Consider the following 21300-nt stretch of genomic DNA (forward strand, 5'->3'; position numbering starts at 1 on the left):
TCTTCCAGAAAACTCTACCACAATGAGTGCATTTGCTTTCCATTCAGAGGGACAAACACAGCAATTTCAACCATACAGTACACAGATCTGGTGGCCAAGTTTAAAGAAAATCTTATACAAGGGATGTATTTATGCAAACAGCACTTAGGCTTCTACACGTGTCCTTGTTTACACAACTCAAGCTTTTTGATACATAAATGGAACCAAATGATTTGGGACCATGATGACTTATATATATAGTATGAACTATAGTGAAAAAAGGGCTTAAGAAAAAAAATGATTAGTAAACTATGCAAAATGAATTAAATTACTGTTACTTTTAGACTGAATAAAGGAGGAGAGAAAAAGGAAGATGATGGAATTTTAGAGAAAATAAAGGGAGCATTTTAGAAGTCAGTAAAGGAATCCTTCGATTTGAAGGTAATTAAGAGTAAGCTGGAGAAGGTTAGTCCATTTAGTGCCTACTTACTCCTTTGATATCTAAGTATCTTCCCCATGTTGACATTCTAAGAGTTAAATAAACCTAAATAATTAACTATGTTTCATATCTAGATGAAGCTCATTTTTGGTCACAACACAGTTTTATGAAATGCCGTCCCAATATGGCATCTAAGCATCTTAATATATGACTTTTAAAAATGGCTACTATGTACACATACAGAGAGAATTAGATAATTCTTACACTATAAAATTGGGTGGTTAGAAAATCCTCTTTAGTCTGGTAATAGTTCTCAAAACTGATCATGTAATAATGTCTTGGAAGCTTAAGATGGTTATCTATCAACACCGACAACCAGTCTTATCTAATCAAAAACAAAAAATACACACAATTATTTTCTGAACTGCCACACAAGAGTTAAAATTGCAGTTCAAATCAATAAACCAAACCAAACCAAACCAAGCAAGGAAAAAACGAATAGCCCCTATACTCCGTTAGCAACACCAAGTTAAAGACTGGAACCCAACTTTCATTCAACAACTTCAGCATACAAAACACTGCCTTTACATGTGAACTCTGGAATTATTTAGGTTGGGTTCATATTCCTCAACACTCAACAACAAAAAACCCAAAGACATTCTTGCCATATTCCTAATTATTTATTATTTGTACTAAACGGGCAAAATTGACTATACTTGCCAATTCTAGATTTCATAGATTGTGCCTTTACTTGATTGACAGACTAAAAGTAATTTTACTAACGGTCCACCTGTAAGTGTTAGTCGCTTAGTTGTGTCCGACTCTTTGTGACCCCATGGACTGTAACCCACCATAGGAGTGTTACTCTAATGGACTGTTTTAAAACATACAAGGGAGACTGGCATCAATCTTTGATAAACTGTCCCCTGTAAAACTGTGGAAGGCCACAAATATTTTCCCTTACCCGTTCCCTTGAGTACTGGAGCAGCCTGGAGAATGGCTCAGGGAAGTGCTGCCAGCACACGGACTTTTCTTAGTGGACAGATCAAGTACACCGTCTGCAGAGACACAAAGAAACACCTGAGAATATTAAAAACTGGGAGCAAGGTGAACTGAATAGGCTAAAAGTGTCAAAGCAGTAGGCTTACTCAACTAAACAGATAAAACTAGCCGTACGTTTTCAGTTACAAAACCAATTCATTAATAGAATCAGGATATTTTTTCTTCCAAAGAGACATAAGTTTATCAAAGTCTGTTGTGTCTACCATCTCCAAGAGTTAAACATTTTATTAATAGGACAAAAGAAAAGTTAAAGCATAACACTAAAGATGTTAAGATACAGTGAGATATTAGAAACAGCAGTTTACATCATATGAGGCTCTGTGATGGAACTATGAGATGTCATTTTTTTTAATTACCTTGATCTAAGTATATAAGATTAATGAGATAATGTCATACAAATTATAAAACCAAATTTCTCAAGAGCTAAGGCTACCTGAAGTATCAGGGGTACATAAAAGTTAGATTTAGAAAAAATTTAAATGCAAAACTCATTTTAAAAACAAATTTATATGGTTATAGTAAACATATATACTGTATAAGATAATATGTAAGATGAATCAGTTGTTAACTGTTTATAATTTGCATATATCCAAATTACTATTTGGACATATCTGCAAAAGTCTGTATATTTGGATTCAAACTTTCAGGGAAAATCAGCAGAGATTCAAAATTTACTTGCTCATATTTACAAAGGCAAGGTTTTTCAATTAATAAGCTACTATAAATTGATGGCAAAGTTTAAGGAAAGAAAGAAGAATGACACGGCCTTGATACTGATGGGAGCCTTGGGGGAATAATCATTTCTTTCTTTTACTATAAAAATCACAAATTCATGTTATTAGAACATAAAATAGAAAACTTTAACTCTATCCAAAAGCCATTTTTCCCCCTGTAGACATGTCTAGAAAAGAAAACTCATAGTCTGAATAACTTTTAAAGCTGCTGTTCTGTTCGAAATTGGAACACTCAATGCCTCTGATTTTCAGTTGGTAGGCAGAGAGGCCTGCTATCTGGTTATATTAAAGACCACGCCAATACAGAACCCTCTTGGGACTTCTGTCCGAGGACACTGTAACTCCCTATTTCAGGTAGTTAGAAATAAATATGCAACTCAGTTTATAAACTAAAAAAGCCCTCAACTCATACAAAGTAAGGACACTGTGTTGTCTCTTAGAGCCACTAATATTTCTAAAAACATAACTGAAATCTTGTAGAACCAAGTATTCCATTAGAGATCTAATCCAATTAGATTCCTAACAAGAAAATGCACTGCTTCAAAGACAGTATTATTTTCACAGTCTAATCATATTATAGGTAACATACTTCAAATCTATCACTGAAAAATTGTGATTTAAGTTGAAAATACATTAAAATTTGTTAGGAAAAATAATTTTAGAAATGTTTCATTTGAAGTTGATATACTATAATCCTATCATCTAGCTCGAATTTCTCTTGCTGTCAACACAACATACCTTTCAAGTATAACACTTGCCATAAGAAGTTAAATTAGACTAATGTGTATCTTTGCATGTTAATCTCCATTATTAATATTTTAGACACAACCTCTATGCCATCATTCTCCTATTATAAACCCGAAGTTTGAAATGCAACCTTTAGAGCAAATAGACTGTTAATGAAAACTACCAATCTGTGGTAAAGAAAACAATTCTCTATAAAACGGAAAAGAATAACTTTATAAACAACATGGTAACCAAAGGAGGTCTAGAAGGTCTCCTGCTGGGAAATCTTAAGAGATTTTGACTGCTGTTCACTCACAGAAAGAGAAAGAAGGCAAAGGAAAGCTATTCAAAAAAATATTCTTTAAGAAGCAACTAAAGCCAGCCCATTAAATGTCATTACTTCATAAATTACTTAAAATGAGCAAAATAAAGTTCTTTCAAAGAGATTCCTACATGAATTAAACTTACTTTTCAAAATAAATCTATTTCTCACCAATAAATTCACACTTTTATGAGACTTCTATGGCAATAAAATCTCAGTAATACAGATATCACTAATCTATAACTTGTAGCGGTTCAAATAGTGGCCAAATTGAAATGATTACTTCATCTTTGTGAAATTAAAGGTAAAATGAGATCACAAAGCAACAAAGATATAATATACTTAAGAGAGTACCTTTTCAAAGACTCAAGAAATAGCTGCTCTGCAAAACTGATACCCTCTCAATCTCTTAACTTAATTAGCACCCTCACCAATAGACACCTTTTGAAAATATTCTAACTAGTTCATAATACAGTGTATGTATGTGTATTTATAAAATGCTGAATATATTTTAACAACCCAAGTGTTTCCACTATCTTCTCAATATTTCTAATCCCCTGAGTTTTTTAAAAATGCAAGTAATATATATTTTTGCCTCATGATCTCACATGCAGAATGTAACTCCTACCTAACAAGATGTATTTATTTCTCAGGTAGGTGCTAATCCTAAACATTGATGGGAAGGGGGGGGAAGTTAATTTTTCAAAAGGATTTTAAAAACAATGGATATGACAATGCTTTGGAAAGTATGCAATACTCATATAAATATCAAGTAACAATATAAGCACTTAACTTTCCCAGGTGGTACATCAATCATGACTATGAACTACTGATGGGTAAGGTAGCCAATTTATACTTCTTCTCTATCACTGCAGAGTCCAGAATAATTTAAAAATCACATTAGTGATGCCCTACATGCCAATACCATTTTTTCTCCCCAAACTAAAAGTATTCTATTGGACAGAGGAGATCTTGACATCAAACCATACCTTGTTCGCTAGGTTCTGACTGAGACTTTCTGACAGTAAGGTCCAGAGGTGAGTCTTGGTCAGCCATGAGAAGTTTGCTGAGCACAGGGTTCTGAGCAGTTGCAGCCGTGGGAGAGGTGGTGACTGGAGATGCTTTCGGCAGGCTTTGGTTCTTTGTGCTATTGGGCTGGCTGGGGTCCTGAGTAGAGCTATTTTTTGAGGTATATTCAGCAGCAAATTGTTGGATCATTCGCTGCATGATCTCACGGGCCACTAGGGGAATATTGGGGTCGGAGACCCAGGGACTGTCTGTAAACAAAGATTTATTTACTTTTAAAGTGGGACAATGTACTAAAAAGAGACAGCTTTCAAGCAAACAAAATTTCATTTTATTTTTCTTTCTTAAAATGCAATATCCTAAAAATAGTATTCCCTCTTAGAGCTATATTTTTAATCTGCAGGCTTATAAAAGTTGATTTTTAAAAATAAAATTTTAATAAAATTATTTCTACATACCACCCCCACCCCCGAATATGAAGTCAAATAAAGGGATAACAAATAGTATATCATATGGGTAAGAATCACTTACCTGATATAGAAATCCCCAAACCCCTTTTCAATGAAATTACTCCCTTCTTTACCACCTATGGATCACATCTGGTTTCCCCTAGATCCTTCAACCATTATCTTCCTATATTACTGAAGAATGAACACTTTCTGCTTAAAGACTGCAGGCATATCAACATTATAAAAGGAGGTACTTAAGATTCATGATAGGCCAGGGCAACAGATGTCACATTTTAATACTCATCACAACCACTTTGAGGGTTTGTAAAAAGAGATTGCTGGGTCATTTCTCCAGAGTTACTGATTTAGCAGTTCTAGAGTAAGCTCAGGAATTGGTGTTTCTAACAAGTTTCTAGATGCTGCTGGCCTGGGGACTACACTTCTAGAATCTCTAGGCTAGGAGTTTAAATGCCAAACCTCAAAATTTTAAGACCAACTTACTTTCGATAAGTTCTTTATGCTCTACCAACCACTGAACACAGTAGAAGAGGAAGTAATAAACATCTAAGTTATCAATTTCTAATCAATGTTAATTTTAAAATAAAGACCATATGAATTCACCAACTTATAAAACCCTCAGGACTGGAAGGGACCCTGAAAGTAAAATAAAAGGGAAAACATTTTGCATAAATATATTATCATCACGTCTCTGTCATTAACACACTATCAGGGAGATTAAACGTTGTTTGAGAAAAGCAGAGATAATGTTTGTTTACTCCTGTACTCTCAGCACCTGATCTTGGTATAAAGTATGCATTTGTATTTAGTTGACTAATGAATGGATCACTATCAAATCAGTCAACAAACAGTTCTTAAAAAAAAAAGCAACAAATGAGATAAATGTGATCTAAAGAGTAAATGGCATGTTCAATTTTGTACAGATGGCTAGTGATAGACCCTTGATTAAAACATTCCACCCATATTTTATACTTCCTTCCTACACTTCCTAGGCTTTAGAAGATGGGTCTCAGAAAACCTGAGTTTCCTTACTCTTTTAAAGATTAACCACAGAAGGTCAGTTACTTTACCCATAGTTATTTTGGAGCTATAAGAAACCTTGATTAGTCAGAAAAACTGACTAATTGCTATTAATTTATCACTAAAATCTAAAAACCAAACACATCATTCAAATCAAACAGGACTCCCAAGAACAAATTTTTTTCCTGAAGGAGGACAATATTCAATATCAGAAGATAGTCATATCCTAAAGTCAGAATATTTAATTCTCTGGAGTTTAATAAGGTTTGTTCTATCAATAATAACATTTCTGTTCTACTATAAAGTATTTTCAATCTTAAGTTTCCTCTCTATAAAAGAGACTATGGGTATGCTAGATGGTTAAAGAATAAACGTATTCAACTAGGTAATTAAGTTCAGAAGTTATTACAATCACTGACAGGGGTTCCTTAAATGGTTTAATGACATTTTAGCCATGTATTGCTTTGTTCAACCTCTCTTCTCTGGGTTTTCTTATTAGGATTTCTTATTAAGTAGAGAGTCATTTAACTTTTTTTCTTTCCATATCATAAAATCCTCTGAATGTATATAATTTTAAGTTTTAAGATGTTACTGTATCTTTTTATCATCTGAAAAGCTGGAAAATAAAAGAAAGCTTCCAAACAGGAAGCAAAATGAATTTATGAGATATTTCTGTGTTTAACTAGATTAATAAATATTAAAGAGACTTGCAAAGAGTCAAAGATTTTAGGATAAAAACCATAAATAGCTACTTTTGATCTTTAAATGTCTGCAGCATATTTTGCCCCTCTGTTGAAGAACTACTATATTCATGAAACAGTTCGTGTTTATGATCAAAGATCATTTCCTGCTATGTCTCTTGAAAATTTCTTGAAGCATTTCATTCTTTAATTTACTTAAAACACAACATCTATAAACCTAGCCATCCTCAGGGAAACATGCACAACTGAGTCAAATAAAAACAACGTATCAGGTCAAAGTTAAAACTACAGAAAACACTGAATGCTACATCATAGCCACCTGTTATGTTTTTAAAATGCAAATCTAACTTTTAGGAAAGTGTCAAATTTTGAGAGACAAGTGACAAAGCCAGATGAAAAGAAATGATTATGACAGCTGTACCATCCTTAAATTGGAATTTATTACATAGAGTCCATACCACAAAAACCTACTTTTATTTGCAACTAATGTTCCTACCTAGCTACAGATAACCTGTTCATACTCAATTATTCAAACAATTTGTAATACTCTGGAAACAAATGACTAAATCCAAATATCTTATTTATTAAAAACAAAATATTCTCAGATTAAATTGCCTGTTACATCTCTGGAACATTTTTTGATATCAATTTGAAGCCTACTAATGCCCATCTTTAGACACACCCAAGAGGATTAATAAAAAATCTAAAAGTAACAATATTAGCACATAAAGGGGAAACTTCCAACTGCAAAGCAGTATTTTTTTCTAAGCATCATATGCCAGTATACAGACAAATATACAAACAATTCTACAATTTCAGAGGATTCTCATCTCTTAAGACCTATTCCAAGGTAAGAATTTCTCCTCTAAAGGGTATGTACCCCTAAATTTAATTTTTGGATAAAAACACTTACAAGAACTTTAACCTACATTATTCCTATACAACAAAGAGATGGGACTAGTAGAGAAGCAGGCTAGAAATCTCTTCAAGAATCTGCTTGTGATTAACCTCACTAACTCCCCCTAAGCAGAGTGGATTAAAAGTGGTTGGTTCCTCCATGTAAATTAGGAAGAGGAGTTCCTCTTTTCAGTTAATGACATTTCCTACAAGCATTAGACCCATGACCCAGTGCACTTCCTAAAGGAGAGGAACAGCAGAGAAGCTGGAAAGATATTTTATTTAGTTAAATAAACTCACAACTGATCTATCAGTCATTTATACTTTAAATGTGAGTTACTTTAATAAAACACTCAAATGTTCATAAAACTAACGTTTTGAACACAACTTTGGAATCAGGGTATTTTATGGAAATGAAATGGTGAGCACGGAGGCCTTTGGTTGGGAGCTTGAGGTCAGAGGGTACTAGAGGATATTAAAGGAAGTGAGGATGTAGTAAAAGATTTAATTTTATCTGGAGATCTGATGGAAAAAGAAGGGAAAAAAGTGCCTCTGAAAAACAAAACCCTTCTGTACTCCTTAATTTCGTATGTTGCTTTACTTCATACTCCCTTTTGAAAATATCAATCACATTAAACAGAAGCTCAGCTAGTCTCCAAGTGTATGTAACCAACCCGTTGGAATCTGCACTTATCAGACTTATAACCAGTGTATAGACAAACATTACTCCTCAAATTCTGGAAGAGAGAAGGCCACTTTTAAAGGAATGAGAGGTGTAAACCAGAGCACATGGAGAAATATTAAAGAAAATGGAATAATTGAGTCTGCTGAAGATTAAATAAAAAAAACTTTCAAGCCTATCATAGTAATCACCATTGTGGAACTAGAGAGATGGCATAAATAAGGAAAACAAATTCATCTAGAAAGAATTTCTTTCTTTAATTTTAGTACTTAAAATTTTTAGTAAAACAAGGCTGTATCAAGGAGAAAAAAAAGTTTGCAGATCTAATTTTAAGATAAAACTTTTTCCTCCAAATGAAATTTCAATGAGGAATTATTAAAATTCTATACAGTTTTATGGTTATCAGTGACTAAAATAGTGACTTCATTTTTTTTTTTTTTTGGCCATATTGTGAGCTTGTGGGATTCTTAGTTCTCTGACTAGGGAATGAACCTGGGCCACGGCAATGGAAGCCTGGAATCCTAACCACTAGACTATCAAGGAACTCCCAACAGTGACTGCTTAGGTAAGAAAATTTGTCTAACAAAATACAGAACTACTAAGACCTTACAATTTTCACACATTCATAATAATTTTAAGAATTATTTAACTACTAAATCTTACACGGTACCATCACTGCATAGCAAAAAGGAGGGAGAGGGCTGCATCACCCATTCCAATTTACCCTTGACCAAAGGAATATAGAAAATTATAAAGTATACTATCAATAAAGAAAAATGTGTTTAAATTAAACTCTTTTAAAAACTGACATTGAAATTAAGGAGACTAAAATAAGACAAGCAGATACTAAATGTCATTCTTCACTGGAACCAACCTTTTCTACAAAAGACTGCATTGAGGAACTCTTCTGCTTGTCTCTCGAATCGAATGATTTTTGCTTGCTCTTGTTTAAGCAGAGCTTCTTGCCCAGCTCCCGAAGCTGGCTCATCCAGACCGACTAAGTGTCCCTGCAAAAATATTTGATGAAATGTTTGCACAAAAATCCTTCCCCATTCAATATCAAAAGCAGAGATCCAAAATCAAACACAAATGTTAATAACAGATAAATCAGTTTAATACAATTAAAATATTTTAGAACTTCAAGTCAGGATAGTATTTATCGCCACAAAAGTATAAAAGCAAAATGAATATAAAAGATTATTTGGGGTGTTTTTTGAGTATGAATTTTGCTTAAATTTATAGGTTAACTCCAATTAAACTATAATTAAAAAAGAGAAAATTTCTTTGAGCATTCACATACATCGGTTCTTGTTATATTTTAGCAACAGTTTACAGACAACCCAACTCACACGAAAAGGTATCTTAAACACCAAATCTCATTTGAGAATCATGTTCGCCCTACCAGTATAACGGGTTTTCTCCAGACACAAAACATTTTTTTAAGGGCCATTAGGACAGAAACTCAAAAATAAAGTACTTGACTTAATAATTCTGTCCCTAGAGTACTATTTTACAAATGGTAGCTTTCAAATCGTTAGTGGGCTGTGAAATTAATGGGTCAAAACTAGCACTAGGAAAAAAAATTGAATGCATTGTATTATAAGAGTTAAATACTTCGCTATCTTAAGGGTAAACATTTCAACATTATATATATGTATATATATGCTTGAATATGTTTGTAATATAAAAATGTGGGTCCTGATCAAAGTTTCAAAATGCCATTCTAGATGACTCTCAGAATATGCTCTCAGATGGCAGAACTGGTCTAGGCTGACAGTGCTTTGCACTTACTTCCACCTTTGCAGTTAATAAATAAATAGTAAATTATGATGACAGAAAAACAGTATAAAGAAAAACAAAGTACATATTTTGAGTTCAAGTGCCTATAATTTACTTCACTGCAATGCATCAACACATGCACTTAGTTGTATCATGAAAAACTTTAAAGTGCTCTAAATACTAAAAGAAAATGTGACATACCTTGGCACAATGAAAAGGAAGTAAACGTTCAAGGCACACTACAATTCACAAGTGATTTCCTCAAAAATTTTAAACACACCCAATGATATATGCCATCTACTTTCCATGATTTCCCCGTGACTCAACTGTGTCAACAGTCCAATTCAAAATATGTTTTTTGGAAGGACATTATACATCGTAAGCAAATAGTTCACTATGAAGAACTCTCCTGCACACTCAAACTAAAACAATGATTCCTTAACATTTTCCGTAAGACACTGTATGTTTGCCATATTAGTTTAAAATTTCTTAAAATATTTTAAGTGTTACAAATCATTATAAAAACCTTTATTACAGTTCTCTTTGCCAACATTCTCTTCTATGGATGAAGGAAATTATTAAGACAGTAACTTTTAGAAATGAATCACAATCTAATTTTGATACAAATTTAACATTTAAAATGTATCAAGAACAGGTATTAGAGAGTTTGATAAAATCCTTATTTGCATTATTACACTTCAATGCCATTCACTGTTTATTGATTTTTAAAAATCAGACATTACATGGCATAACTATTTAAGTGTCCTTAGCCCTATATTTAGTCAGTAAAGTTGACTTTGAACAGAATTATCTACACTTTATGTTTAACGTAGCATTCAGGCTACTTTCTACCTAAATCAACACAGAGCAACTAATCTAGCATTCAGTAAGGCAACAGCTACATGTCCTTTCTTGAATCAAACATTTACAAATTTTATCAATTTGTACTCTGAAATATACTTTTTAGTTGGTTCATAATAATTGCAGTCATGTCTATTCATTTTGTTTTGTAAATAGTTTCATGGTTTGTAATTCACACACCATACAATTCACTCATTTAAAGTAAAATCCAATGTTTTAGTATATCCATAGAAATGCAGAACCATCACCATAATCTAACTTTAGAACATTTTTATACCCCCAAAGGAATCCCTATATCCAGTAAGAGTCACTCCCCATTTTCCCAACCTTAGTCAACCACTATATTATTTTCTATAAGACTTATCTGTTCTGGAAATTTCACACAATTAGACAATATTTGGGTTTTGGTGACTGACTTCTTTTTCCTAGAATAATGTTTTCAAGGTTCATTCAAGTTGTAGCAGGTATCAATATCTACTTCCTTTTACTGCCAAATAACATTCCACTGTAAGGTTAAACATTTTAACCATTCATCAGCTGATGAACTTTTATGTTGTTTCTACTTTTTGCCTACTGTGATATGAATAATGCTGCTTTTAATATCTGTGTACAAATTTTGTGTGGATATATATTTTAATTTCTCTTGGTAGGAGTGGAATTTCTGGATCACATGGTAACTATCAGGAAGTGTCAAACCATGTTCTGAAGTTGTGCACCACTTGACATTTCTAACAGTAATGAGGGTTTCCACTCCACATACTCATGGATATTTGTAATTTTTTGATTACACACATCCTAATACGTAACAAGTGATATCTCATGATTTAGACTTGCATTTATTTTCCTAATGACTATCGGTGTTAAACATCTTTTTGTTTGCTTGAATATGAAAGTGATAGTCACTTACTCGTCTCCGACTCTATGTGACTCCCAGAAGCCTCCCACCAGGCTTCAGTCTATGGAATTCTCCAGGCAAGAATACTGGAGTGCATTGCCACACCCTCTCCGAGGGATGTTCCCCATCCGGGGATGGAACCTGGGTCTCCGGCACTGCAGGTGGACTCTTTACTATCTGATGCACCAGGGAAGCCCACTGGCCATTCAAGTATCTCCTTCAGAGAAATATATACTCATACAGTTTGCTTGGTTTTCAATTGGGCTGTTTATCTTTTGGGGTTTCTCTGGTGGCTCAGGGGTAAAGAATCTGCCTGCAATGTAAAAGACACAGGTCTGTGGGTTTGATCCTTGGATCAGGAAGATCCCCTGGAGAAGGAAATGGCAACCCACTCCAGTATTCTTGCCTGGGAAATGCCATGGACAGAGGAGCCTGGAGGGTTACAGTCCACGGGATTGCAAAGAGTTGGACGTGACTTAGCAACTAAACCACCACCACATTTATCTTTTTATTGCTGAGCTGTAAGAATTCTTGATATTCTGGATACAAGTTCATTATCAGATACGTAATTTGCAAATATTTTCTCCCATCCGTGCACCTTCCTGACACTTCACTGATACTATTTTAGCAGTACAAAACTTTTTTAATTTTAATGAATCCCAATTTGTCTTCTTTCTTTTTGGCTATTTGTGCTTTTGCTATTGTATCTAAAAAAAACTAGTGATTAACCCAAGGCTGTGAAGATTTACTCCTATGTTTTCTTCTAAAAGGGCTTCCCTGGTGGCTCAGACAGTAAATAATCTGCCTGCAACGTGGGAGACACGGGTTCATTCCCTGGGTTGGGAAGATCCCTTGGAGAAGGGAATGGCTACCCACTCTAGTACTCTTGCCTGGAGAATTCCGTGGACGTTCTCCATAGAATGGAGGGGCCTGGCGGGCTACTCCATGGGGTCGCTTTACCATTTTAGGACTTACTTTTGGGTCTAAAATCCATTTCGACTAAATTTTTCTGTATGGTGTAAGGAAGGGGTCCAACTTCCTTTGTGAAAAATCACCAGCAATAAAGTTTACTTCTGCATCTCAATTCTGTACCATCAATCTCTATATATCTGTCCTTATGCCAGTACACACTATGTTTATCATTACAGTTTTGTAGTAAGCTTTCAAACTGGGAAGTGCAAGACCTGTCAATTGGTTCTAAGATCGTTTTGGCTATTCAGAGTGCCTTGGATCTTCATATGAATTTATCATTAACTTGGCAATTCCTGCAAAGAAACCAGCTAGGGTCTTGACAGGGAACATGCAGATCATTTGGGGCGAAATGCCATCTTCACAATATTGAGACTTCCTATCCATGAACATCATCTTCTTTAATTTCTTTCAACAATATTTTATCATTTAGAGTGTATGAGTCTTACACTTTTTGTTAAAATTTATTTCTAATATTTTATTTTTAATGCTATTGTAAATGGAATTTTCTTAATTTCATGTTTAGATTGTTCACTGATAATATATAGAAATTCAGCTATTAAAAAAAAAATGCTGTATTCTGCAACTCTGCTGATTCTGATTAAGTCTAATAGTGTTTTATAGATTCCTTAGGATTTTCTACATATAATATCATGTCATTTGCAAACACACTTTTATTTCCTCTTTAATAATCGGGATAATTTTCGTTTCTTTTTATCACTTAACTTCCAAAGCTAGAACCTGTTGTAAAACACCAAACAGAGAAGCGGTTACCTGATTTTAGGGGGAAACTGTTCAGTCTTTTACTATTAGGTATCATGTGAGCTGTGCTTCCCTGGTGGCTCGGTTGTAAAGAATTTGTCTGCCAATGAAAGAGATGTGGGTTCAATCCCTAGATCAGGAAGATCCTCTTGGAAAGGAAATGGCAACAACCCACTCCAGTATTCTTGCCTGGGAAATCATGGATAGAGGAGCCTGGCAGGCTACAGTCCATAGGGTTGCAAAAGTGTCAGATATGACCTAGTGACTAACCAACAACACAGATAAGATTAGCTGTACATTTCTGTAGGTCAGGCTGATGAAGTGCCCTGCTATTTCAGTTTGCAGGGCATTTTTATGATGAATAGGTATTGGATTTGGGAGGCATCTACTGAGATGACCATGTGATTCCTGTCACTTATTTTATTAACACACTGTATTACAAATTAATTGATTTCGTGGTGTTATACCAACCTTGCATTCCTAAGACAAATCTCACTTAATGGTGGTGTATAACAGTTTTTATACATTGTTAGGTTTGGTTTGCTAATATTTGGTTAAGGATTTTTTGTGATTATACTAGTGTGTAGTTTTACACACTAGTGATACTGGTCTGCAGTTTTCTTTTTGTGTGATGTCTTTGCCTGGTTTTGGTTTTCAAATAATACTGGCCTCACAGAATAAAGAAATGTTCCTTCTTTATATCTTAGACAAGTTTGCAAGAATTGGTATTCTTTAAAAAAACTATCTGGTAGAAATTATCAGTGAACTAACCATATGCTTTTTTTTCCTGAATATTTTAAAATCACTATTTCAATCTCTACTTGTTCTGGGTCATACTAATTTTCTAGGGCTACTATTAATATGGGCTTCCCTGGTAGCTCAGATGGTAAAGAATCTGCCTGCAATGCGGGAATCAATCCTTGGGTTGGGAAGATCCCCTGGAGAAGGGAATGGCAACCCACTCCAGTATTCTTACCTGAAGAATCCCACGGACAAAAGAGCCTAGAGGGCTAGGGGTTGCCAAGATTCAAACACGACCGAGCGACTAACACACATATTATTAATTATACACATTATTAATGTAACTACTATCACAAACTGGGTGGCCTAAAAACAGTAGAAAAGTACTTGTCTCAGAGTTCTGGAGTCTAGAAGTCTAAAATCAAGGTGTCTCCAGGGCCTGCTCCTTCTGAAGGCTCAAGAAGAGAGTCCTTTCTTGCCTCTTTCTAGCTTCTGTTAGTTTCTAGCAATCCTTGGTGTTTCCTGGCTTGTGACAGCATAACTCCAATTTCTTCCTCCATCTTTACATTGCCTTCTTCCCTATGTTATGTGCATCTGTCTTTCCAACTCTCTTTATAAGCATATCAGTCATTGGATTTATGGCCCAACTGAATCCACTAAAACTTCATCTTGACTTCATTACATCTGCAAAGACCTCATTTCCAAATGTGTTAAGGCTTCCCTGGTTGCTCAGATGGTAAAGGATCCACCTGCAATACAGGAAACCCAGGTTCACTCCATGGGTCAGGAAGATGCCTTGGAGAAGGGAATAGCTTCCCACTCCAGTATTTCTGCCTGGAGAATTTCATGGATAGAGGAGCCTGGTGGGCTATATACTCCATGGAGTCACAAAGAGTTGGACACGACTGAGCAACTAACACTCACAGGTACCAGGGATTAGAACTTCAACATTATCTTTTTTGGAGGAAGGCGGACACAATTCAATCTGCAACATATATCTGATCAGATTTTCTATTTCTTCTCGTGCCAGTTTTAGTAGTCTGTGTCTCTGTAAGCATGTACCTATTTTATCTAAATTATCTAATCTTTTGGCATACATATTATCAATTGTACTCCTCTTATAATCCTTTTTATTGCTCTAAGGTCAGTGGCGATTTCCCCTGTATCACTTGTGATTTAGTAATTTGAATCTTCTTTTTACTCTGATTGGCATTAAATAAGGGTTTTCTCAACTATTGACATTTTCATAGAACCAACTTTTAGTTATGACGATATTCTCTATTTTACTATTTATTTCTGCTCTACTCATGCCCTTATTTCTGCTTACTTACGGTTTAATTTGCTCTTCTTTTTCTAGTCCCAAAGTGGACAGTTAGAATAATGATTTGAAAGCTTTTTCATTTAACGTAGGCATTCGTAGCTATAAATTACCTTCTAAGTACTGACAGCTATATCTCATAAGTTTTGGTATGTTTTGGTTTTGCTTTTATTTATCTCAAACTATTCTCTACTCCTTTGTGATTTCTTCTGTGATCCACTGGTTACTTAGAAGTGCTTTAATTTCCACAGATTTGTGAATTCCTTACATTACTCTGTAACTGATTTCCAATTTCATTCCACTGTGACTGGAAAACATACTTTGTATAATTGCAATTCTTTAAAAAAATTTTTTTTTTATGGCCCAGCATATAGTCTCTCCTAGAGAATGTTTTGTGTGCACTTGAGAAGAATGAGTATTTTGCTCTTGTTTGGTGGAGTGTTCTGTAGATATCTACTAAATTTAGTTGATTCATAGTGTTGTTCAAGTCCTCCATGTTTGTTGATCTTCTGCCTACTCTATCCATTATTGAAAGTGGACTACTAATGTGTCCATCTATTACTGTTGAATTGTCTATTTCTCCCTTCAATTCCATAGCATTTTGCTTCATGCATTCTGGGGGTCTACTGTTAGGAGAGAATATAGTTATAGATTGACCCTTTTCTTGTTTTCTCAAAATGTCCATCTTTATCTTTAATTCCCCAGCAGTGTGTAGCCTCTGATACCACTTCTCAGAGGATGCTGTCTTGAGCATGCAGTCTCTGTCCACCAGGAATAACTATGGGTTTAGATTGGCTCCCTTTGGCAGTTTTTTTCTTGAATCTCTCCTTTGTAAGCTTCTGGTTGGTCTGCCTATAGTGGTTTCCCAACCCAGATAACAGTCTTTACTAACTGTCCTACTATTTTTGCCACACCCTGCAGAATAACTGCACCTCAGTCTGATCCAAGAAAAGTGGAGCCTTGTTGCAGGGGCAGGGTGTTGCCAGTCTTTGAGGCCTGTTCCAATCCCAGGAGGGCACTTTCTTGCTGTTTTTCTGGTTCTCTCTTTAAACTTCTAACTTGTTTGCCATTTCACTTGTTGCTATTAGCACAAGGAACTACCAGCCTCCTTTTAACTGTTCGCCACAAAGATCATAATTTTCAACATCTTGTTGCAAGCTCTGTTTCAAATAAAGTTAGTCTTCTTAGGAGAGCTACAGAGGTCTCTATTCTTAAGGCCCCCCTCTCCCTTAGGAATAACCTTTCTGACACTCTGCACAGGAACTGGGGGCTGGGAGAGTGACTCACTTCTCTCAGAGTGACATCTGTGCTCTGTGAGTGGGGGTGCCAGATAACTTGCCCTTCTTGGATGAGGCCTGGCCCAGCAACTGAGGCCTAGTATTCTTAGCCTGCTATGTTTACAGTAGACTTCCACTCACAATAAAGGCTGAGTGAGGAAAGGGGGCCCTGGGCCCTTTTACTTGATCTGTCTGGATGAAAGTTTCTGCAATAAGAATCCCGAATGAATAAAAAATGCCCACAGTTTTTCTCTCCTGTTCAGAGTACAGCTTCTCTCAAACTGAGGTCAGGGAAGTAAGTAGGAGTGGGTCATAGCTCAAATGTCTTAGACTCTTGTTCTTACAAAGATTAAATAGATTTTTTTTTGGAACAAATGATTCTCCATTTGCTTTATGCCCTTAAGATAACTATTTTCCAAGTTTATATGTCCTTTTAAAATAATTTTCACAAAATAGTTGTTTTAATTAAAACAATCTTAACCATATTACAACCAAAGATGAAAAATACAGCACAATATCATGTATTTTTTTCAAGTGCATCTGGCCATGAAGTTAAAAATTTACAGCAACGACGTATAAACAAAATGTAGTTCATCCTCCCTCATTGTAGCTAAGCATACCAAAATTAAATGAACCAATGAGAACAAAAATGTTTCTATGACACAGAGCTGAAAAAGCTAATACAATAGTCAGGAGATAGGAAGTTAATTCATGTGATGTCCCCTCCCTCATACATGAATTCTAAAAGGAAACATTATGTATTGTGTGGCAAAAACAATAAAATGATATGACATACTATAAACAAAAAAACCAGTGTTCTTTGCATTTATTATCATTCCTTACCAAACAAATTCTTGGCCCAGAACTAAATAGGAATAAAACGACATCAGAACTGGAATTTATATCACCTATGAGTTGCTTCCTTCAGAATTCAAGAATTAGTCTACGCAGACTGGTTGGTTCACAGTCAGAGGTAATTCTGTCCTACCAGAATCTACTACGAGCTTCTTGAAAGCATACATGCCTAGAACATACTCCCAGAGCTTTCGATTCTGTAACTCTGGGGTAGGGAGTAGTCACGTTTTTTAAAAGCTCTCTCCTTAATAAGGACCTGTAAAAAGGCATCATTAGTTCACACTTTAAAAACTATTACATATTTATAGTAAGTCTTTGTATTTGGGAAGGCAAATTCCATTTGTCACTTATATTTTCCGAAATGTCCTGGCTATTCAACCTTTATTCCATCAGACTGCATTTAAAATTACTCAGTCAATTCTGTTCCCACTACCACTTGTTCTCCAAAGAAGACGTTTTGATCTGATTAGCACTATATTTAGAAAGTAATTCAGGAAAAAGCAACATCCTTAAAGATATCCAGTCGTCTTTCTCAGGAACTGCTTTACATTTATCTTAAAATTTAATGGATCTCAAAATTCTACTGGACTACAGGAGATCAAACCAGTCAATCCTAAAGGAAATCAGTCCTGAATATTCACTGGACGGACTGACGCTGAAACTGAAGCTCCAATCCTTTGGTCACCTGATGCAAAGAACTGACTCCTTGGAAAAGACCCTGATGCTGGGAAGATTGAAAGCAGGAAAAGAAGGGGACGACAGAGGATGAGATGGTTGGATGGCATCACCAACTTGATGGACATGAATTTGAGCAAGCTCTGGGAGATGGTGAAGGAAAGGGAGGCCTGGTATGCTGCAGTCCATGGGGTCGCAAAGAGCAGACACGACTGAGCAACTGAACTGAACTGAAAATTCTGTTGTTAACTCATGTAGTTCCCACATATTTATTATTTTACATTTTAGTATTATGAAATGTTTATTTTCTAAGTGCTAGTGTTGGGAAAATGAACAACGTGTGTGTATGTGCATGTAAAACTTAATTTTGTATACAGCTTTCAGGGAAAACTATGTCATCAATTTCAGTTGCTATGTTCTCTGGTAGCCTCACCAGTTTATGTCACTTTTCCAGCATCCTTTTAAGGAAACTCCTTTTAAGGGAGCTGTGGCGAGCTGTCAGCACGTTGTGGTCTTATGACTCATCACCAAAAGCAGGAAAAAGATACACTGAATGGGCTGGGATCTTCTTCAACAGAAAAGCCCTCAAATTCTGTATTAAGCTTCTGGTTATCTAAAAATATGTAATCCATATAATTTATTTTTATCTTTATTACATTTGGGGGAATGACAAAGAAATAAACATCTAAAAGATGTTTCCAAATAGGTTTACTCTATAACATTTCTCTACAACTAAAAAGTACTATCTTTCTGTACTACTAGAAACGCTAAATAAATTTCTTCATGCTAAACTGACACTACAAAACACTGCTAAGGGAAATAACACATGATGTGCATAAAAATGAGATAAACCATAATCATAAATTGAAAGGTTTAATACTGCTAATTCTCTCCACACTGATCCACAGATTCGGCACAACCCTAATAAAATCTTAATAGGTCTTTTTTAAGAATTGGTAAGTTAAAAACATATAGGATCTAGAGCAAGTTTGAAAAAGAAAATAAATGGGATTCGTACTACTTGATTTCAAGATATAAAGATAGAGCAATAACGATACTGTAGTACTGGTGTAAGGACACACACATACAGTTCAATGGCACAGGACAGAGTTCAAAACATGCCTACATGGTGCATTATCAACTGACCTAAAGACGCCAAAATAATTCCGTCTGGAGCGGGGGAGGAAGTCTTTTCAACAAATGATGCTGGAACTGGATTACCTTACAGAATACAATACACCTCAATACTTACCTCATACAACATATACAAAAATTAACCAGAAATGAATAATAAATCCAAATGTAAGAGTTAACATCACTAAACTTTCAGAAGAAAACATGAAATTTCCTTGTGCTTGACAATGGATTAGGCAAACATTTCTTGAAAAGGACATAAAATCCTGAGTTTTAAGAGAAAAAACTGATGAGAGGTTTTACACAGGATATATAAAGAACTATTACAGCTTAGCAAGTATTTTTAAAAAGCAAGAAATTTATACTGTGTTTCACAGAGGTATGTACAAAGAAAGACGCTCAACACACTAGTCACCAGGGAAATGAAAATGAAAATCACAATGAGGTACCACTACAGACCTACCAGAATAGGTAAAGTTTAAAAGACCAATTATATAAAAATGTTGGCAAAATGTGCAACAGTGGAATTCCCATACACTGCTGATAGAAACACAGTCACTTTGGTGAAATACATGACAGTATAAGGTTAAATGTGCAATTACAATATTACCCAGCAATTCCAATTCTAGGTATTGAATCCCTGAGAAATGAAAATATATGCCCAAAGACTTACATGTGAATAAGCCTAATAGCCAACATCTGAAAACAATTCAAATTCTACTTAAAAAGAAAAAATGGATAAATAGTAGCATATTCACACCCACAGAGACTTACTTAGCAATAAAAAGAAACGAAACGTCATATACAAAATCAGGAATAAATATTTAAAAGTTATGCTAAATGAAAGAAGTAAAAAATAAAAGACTATATACCTATAATTCCTAAAACATAAAATTCTAGAAAAGATAAAATTATAAAGATTGCTGGGGTCTGTGGGTCCAATAAAGTGATTGATTACAAAAGGGCAGGAGGAAACATTTTAAGGTGAAGAAACTAAACTGTCTTGTACCTTGACTGTGATGGCAGTTATCAATTGTATACACATATTGAAATGCATTATCTGTACTCTAAAATGAATTTTTATTTCATTATGTATAAATATTACCTCAATAAAAATCATTCCAAATAGATTCAGGGTATTAAAAATGCTAGATACTGAATGTATCACTGAATTGTGACTCCTGAACTACCACATGAAATCAAAGAAATGACCTTTACTTACATTTTCAGAGTCATAAAGAAATGTGACACATTTCCAAAAACTCACGCATGTATCTTTCTCTTCAAGCAAGCATATTTGGAGGTTAAAAAAAAACAGTATCTTTTACTTGCCATCCACTTCTTTGCATAGTATTCTGACTGGGTATGTCAACGGCCACGAAATGGTGGCATTTTGATACTTTTTTCTATATCCTTAGATATAAATGAAGATAAGGCTGATTATTGCACAACATTTGGTCTTTGCCAATAAAGCTATATTATTTGGACTAAAAAGTAGGTATATGCATTAACAATTCCTCACCAAAGAAACCAGATTTCCCCTACAAAAACAGAAACCAGTTTTGGAACACAGAAAAGACCAAATATCCTGTACTAGACAGTAAATAAAAAAGATCAAAAAATGACGGGGACATGTCAAAAAGACATGGGAGGTTAGCTTGAAGAGGCCCTGACTAACCAGATTTAGGACACTACATGATAACCTACTCAATAGAGAGAGAATCTTGACTCCACACTGGCAGAGGGAAGAGAAAACTCTTCCTCAGTGCTGTCGTTCAGTCGCCAAGCAGTGTCCAACTCTTTGCAACCCTTGAACTGCAGCACACCAGGCTTCCCTGTCCAGCACTCTCTCCTGGAGTTTACTCAAATTCGTCCATTAAGTTGGTGATGCCATCCAACCATTTTATCCTCTGTTGCCATCTTTTCCTTCTGTCCTCAATCTTTCCCAGCGTCAGTGTTTTTACCAATGAGTTAGCTCT

The 21300-nt window shown here is 35.1% G+C and overlaps 1 protein-coding gene across 21 annotated transcripts in view; it reads right to left on the reverse strand.

Annotated features, from left to right (window-relative positions):
* LCOR (ligand dependent nuclear receptor corepressor) overlaps nucleotides 1-21300 on the reverse strand; it is a 133877-nt gene that overhangs the window by 38697 nt on the left and 73880 nt on the right. For 14 of the 21 annotated variants that reach the window (XM_070363845.1, XM_070363839.1, XM_070363846.1 and 11 more), the window contains 3 exons: nucleotides 8930-9062; nucleotides 4252-4539; nucleotides 1383-1476 (listed from right to left, as the gene is read on the reverse strand). The exons of 1 other annotated variant lie outside the window; for it this stretch is intronic. In XM_070363845.1, coding sequence (XP_070219946.1) covers nucleotides 1383-1476; nucleotides 4252-4489 — 332 coding nt within the window. In that variant the 5' untranslated portion in view covers nucleotides 4490-4539; nucleotides 8930-9062. The remainder of the gene's footprint in view (nucleotides 1-1382; nucleotides 1477-4251; nucleotides 4540-8929; nucleotides 9063-21300) is intronic. 6 more of the 21 variants (XM_070363847.1, XM_070363848.1, XM_070363852.1 and 3 more) reach the window with 1 other exon arrangement.

This window comes from Bos mutus, chromosome 26, assembly GCF_027580195.1.
Source record: "Bos mutus isolate GX-2022 chromosome 26, NWIPB_WYAK_1.1, whole genome shotgun sequence".
Taxonomy (NCBI): Eukaryota; Metazoa; Chordata; class Mammalia; order Artiodactyla; family Bovidae; genus Bos; species Bos mutus.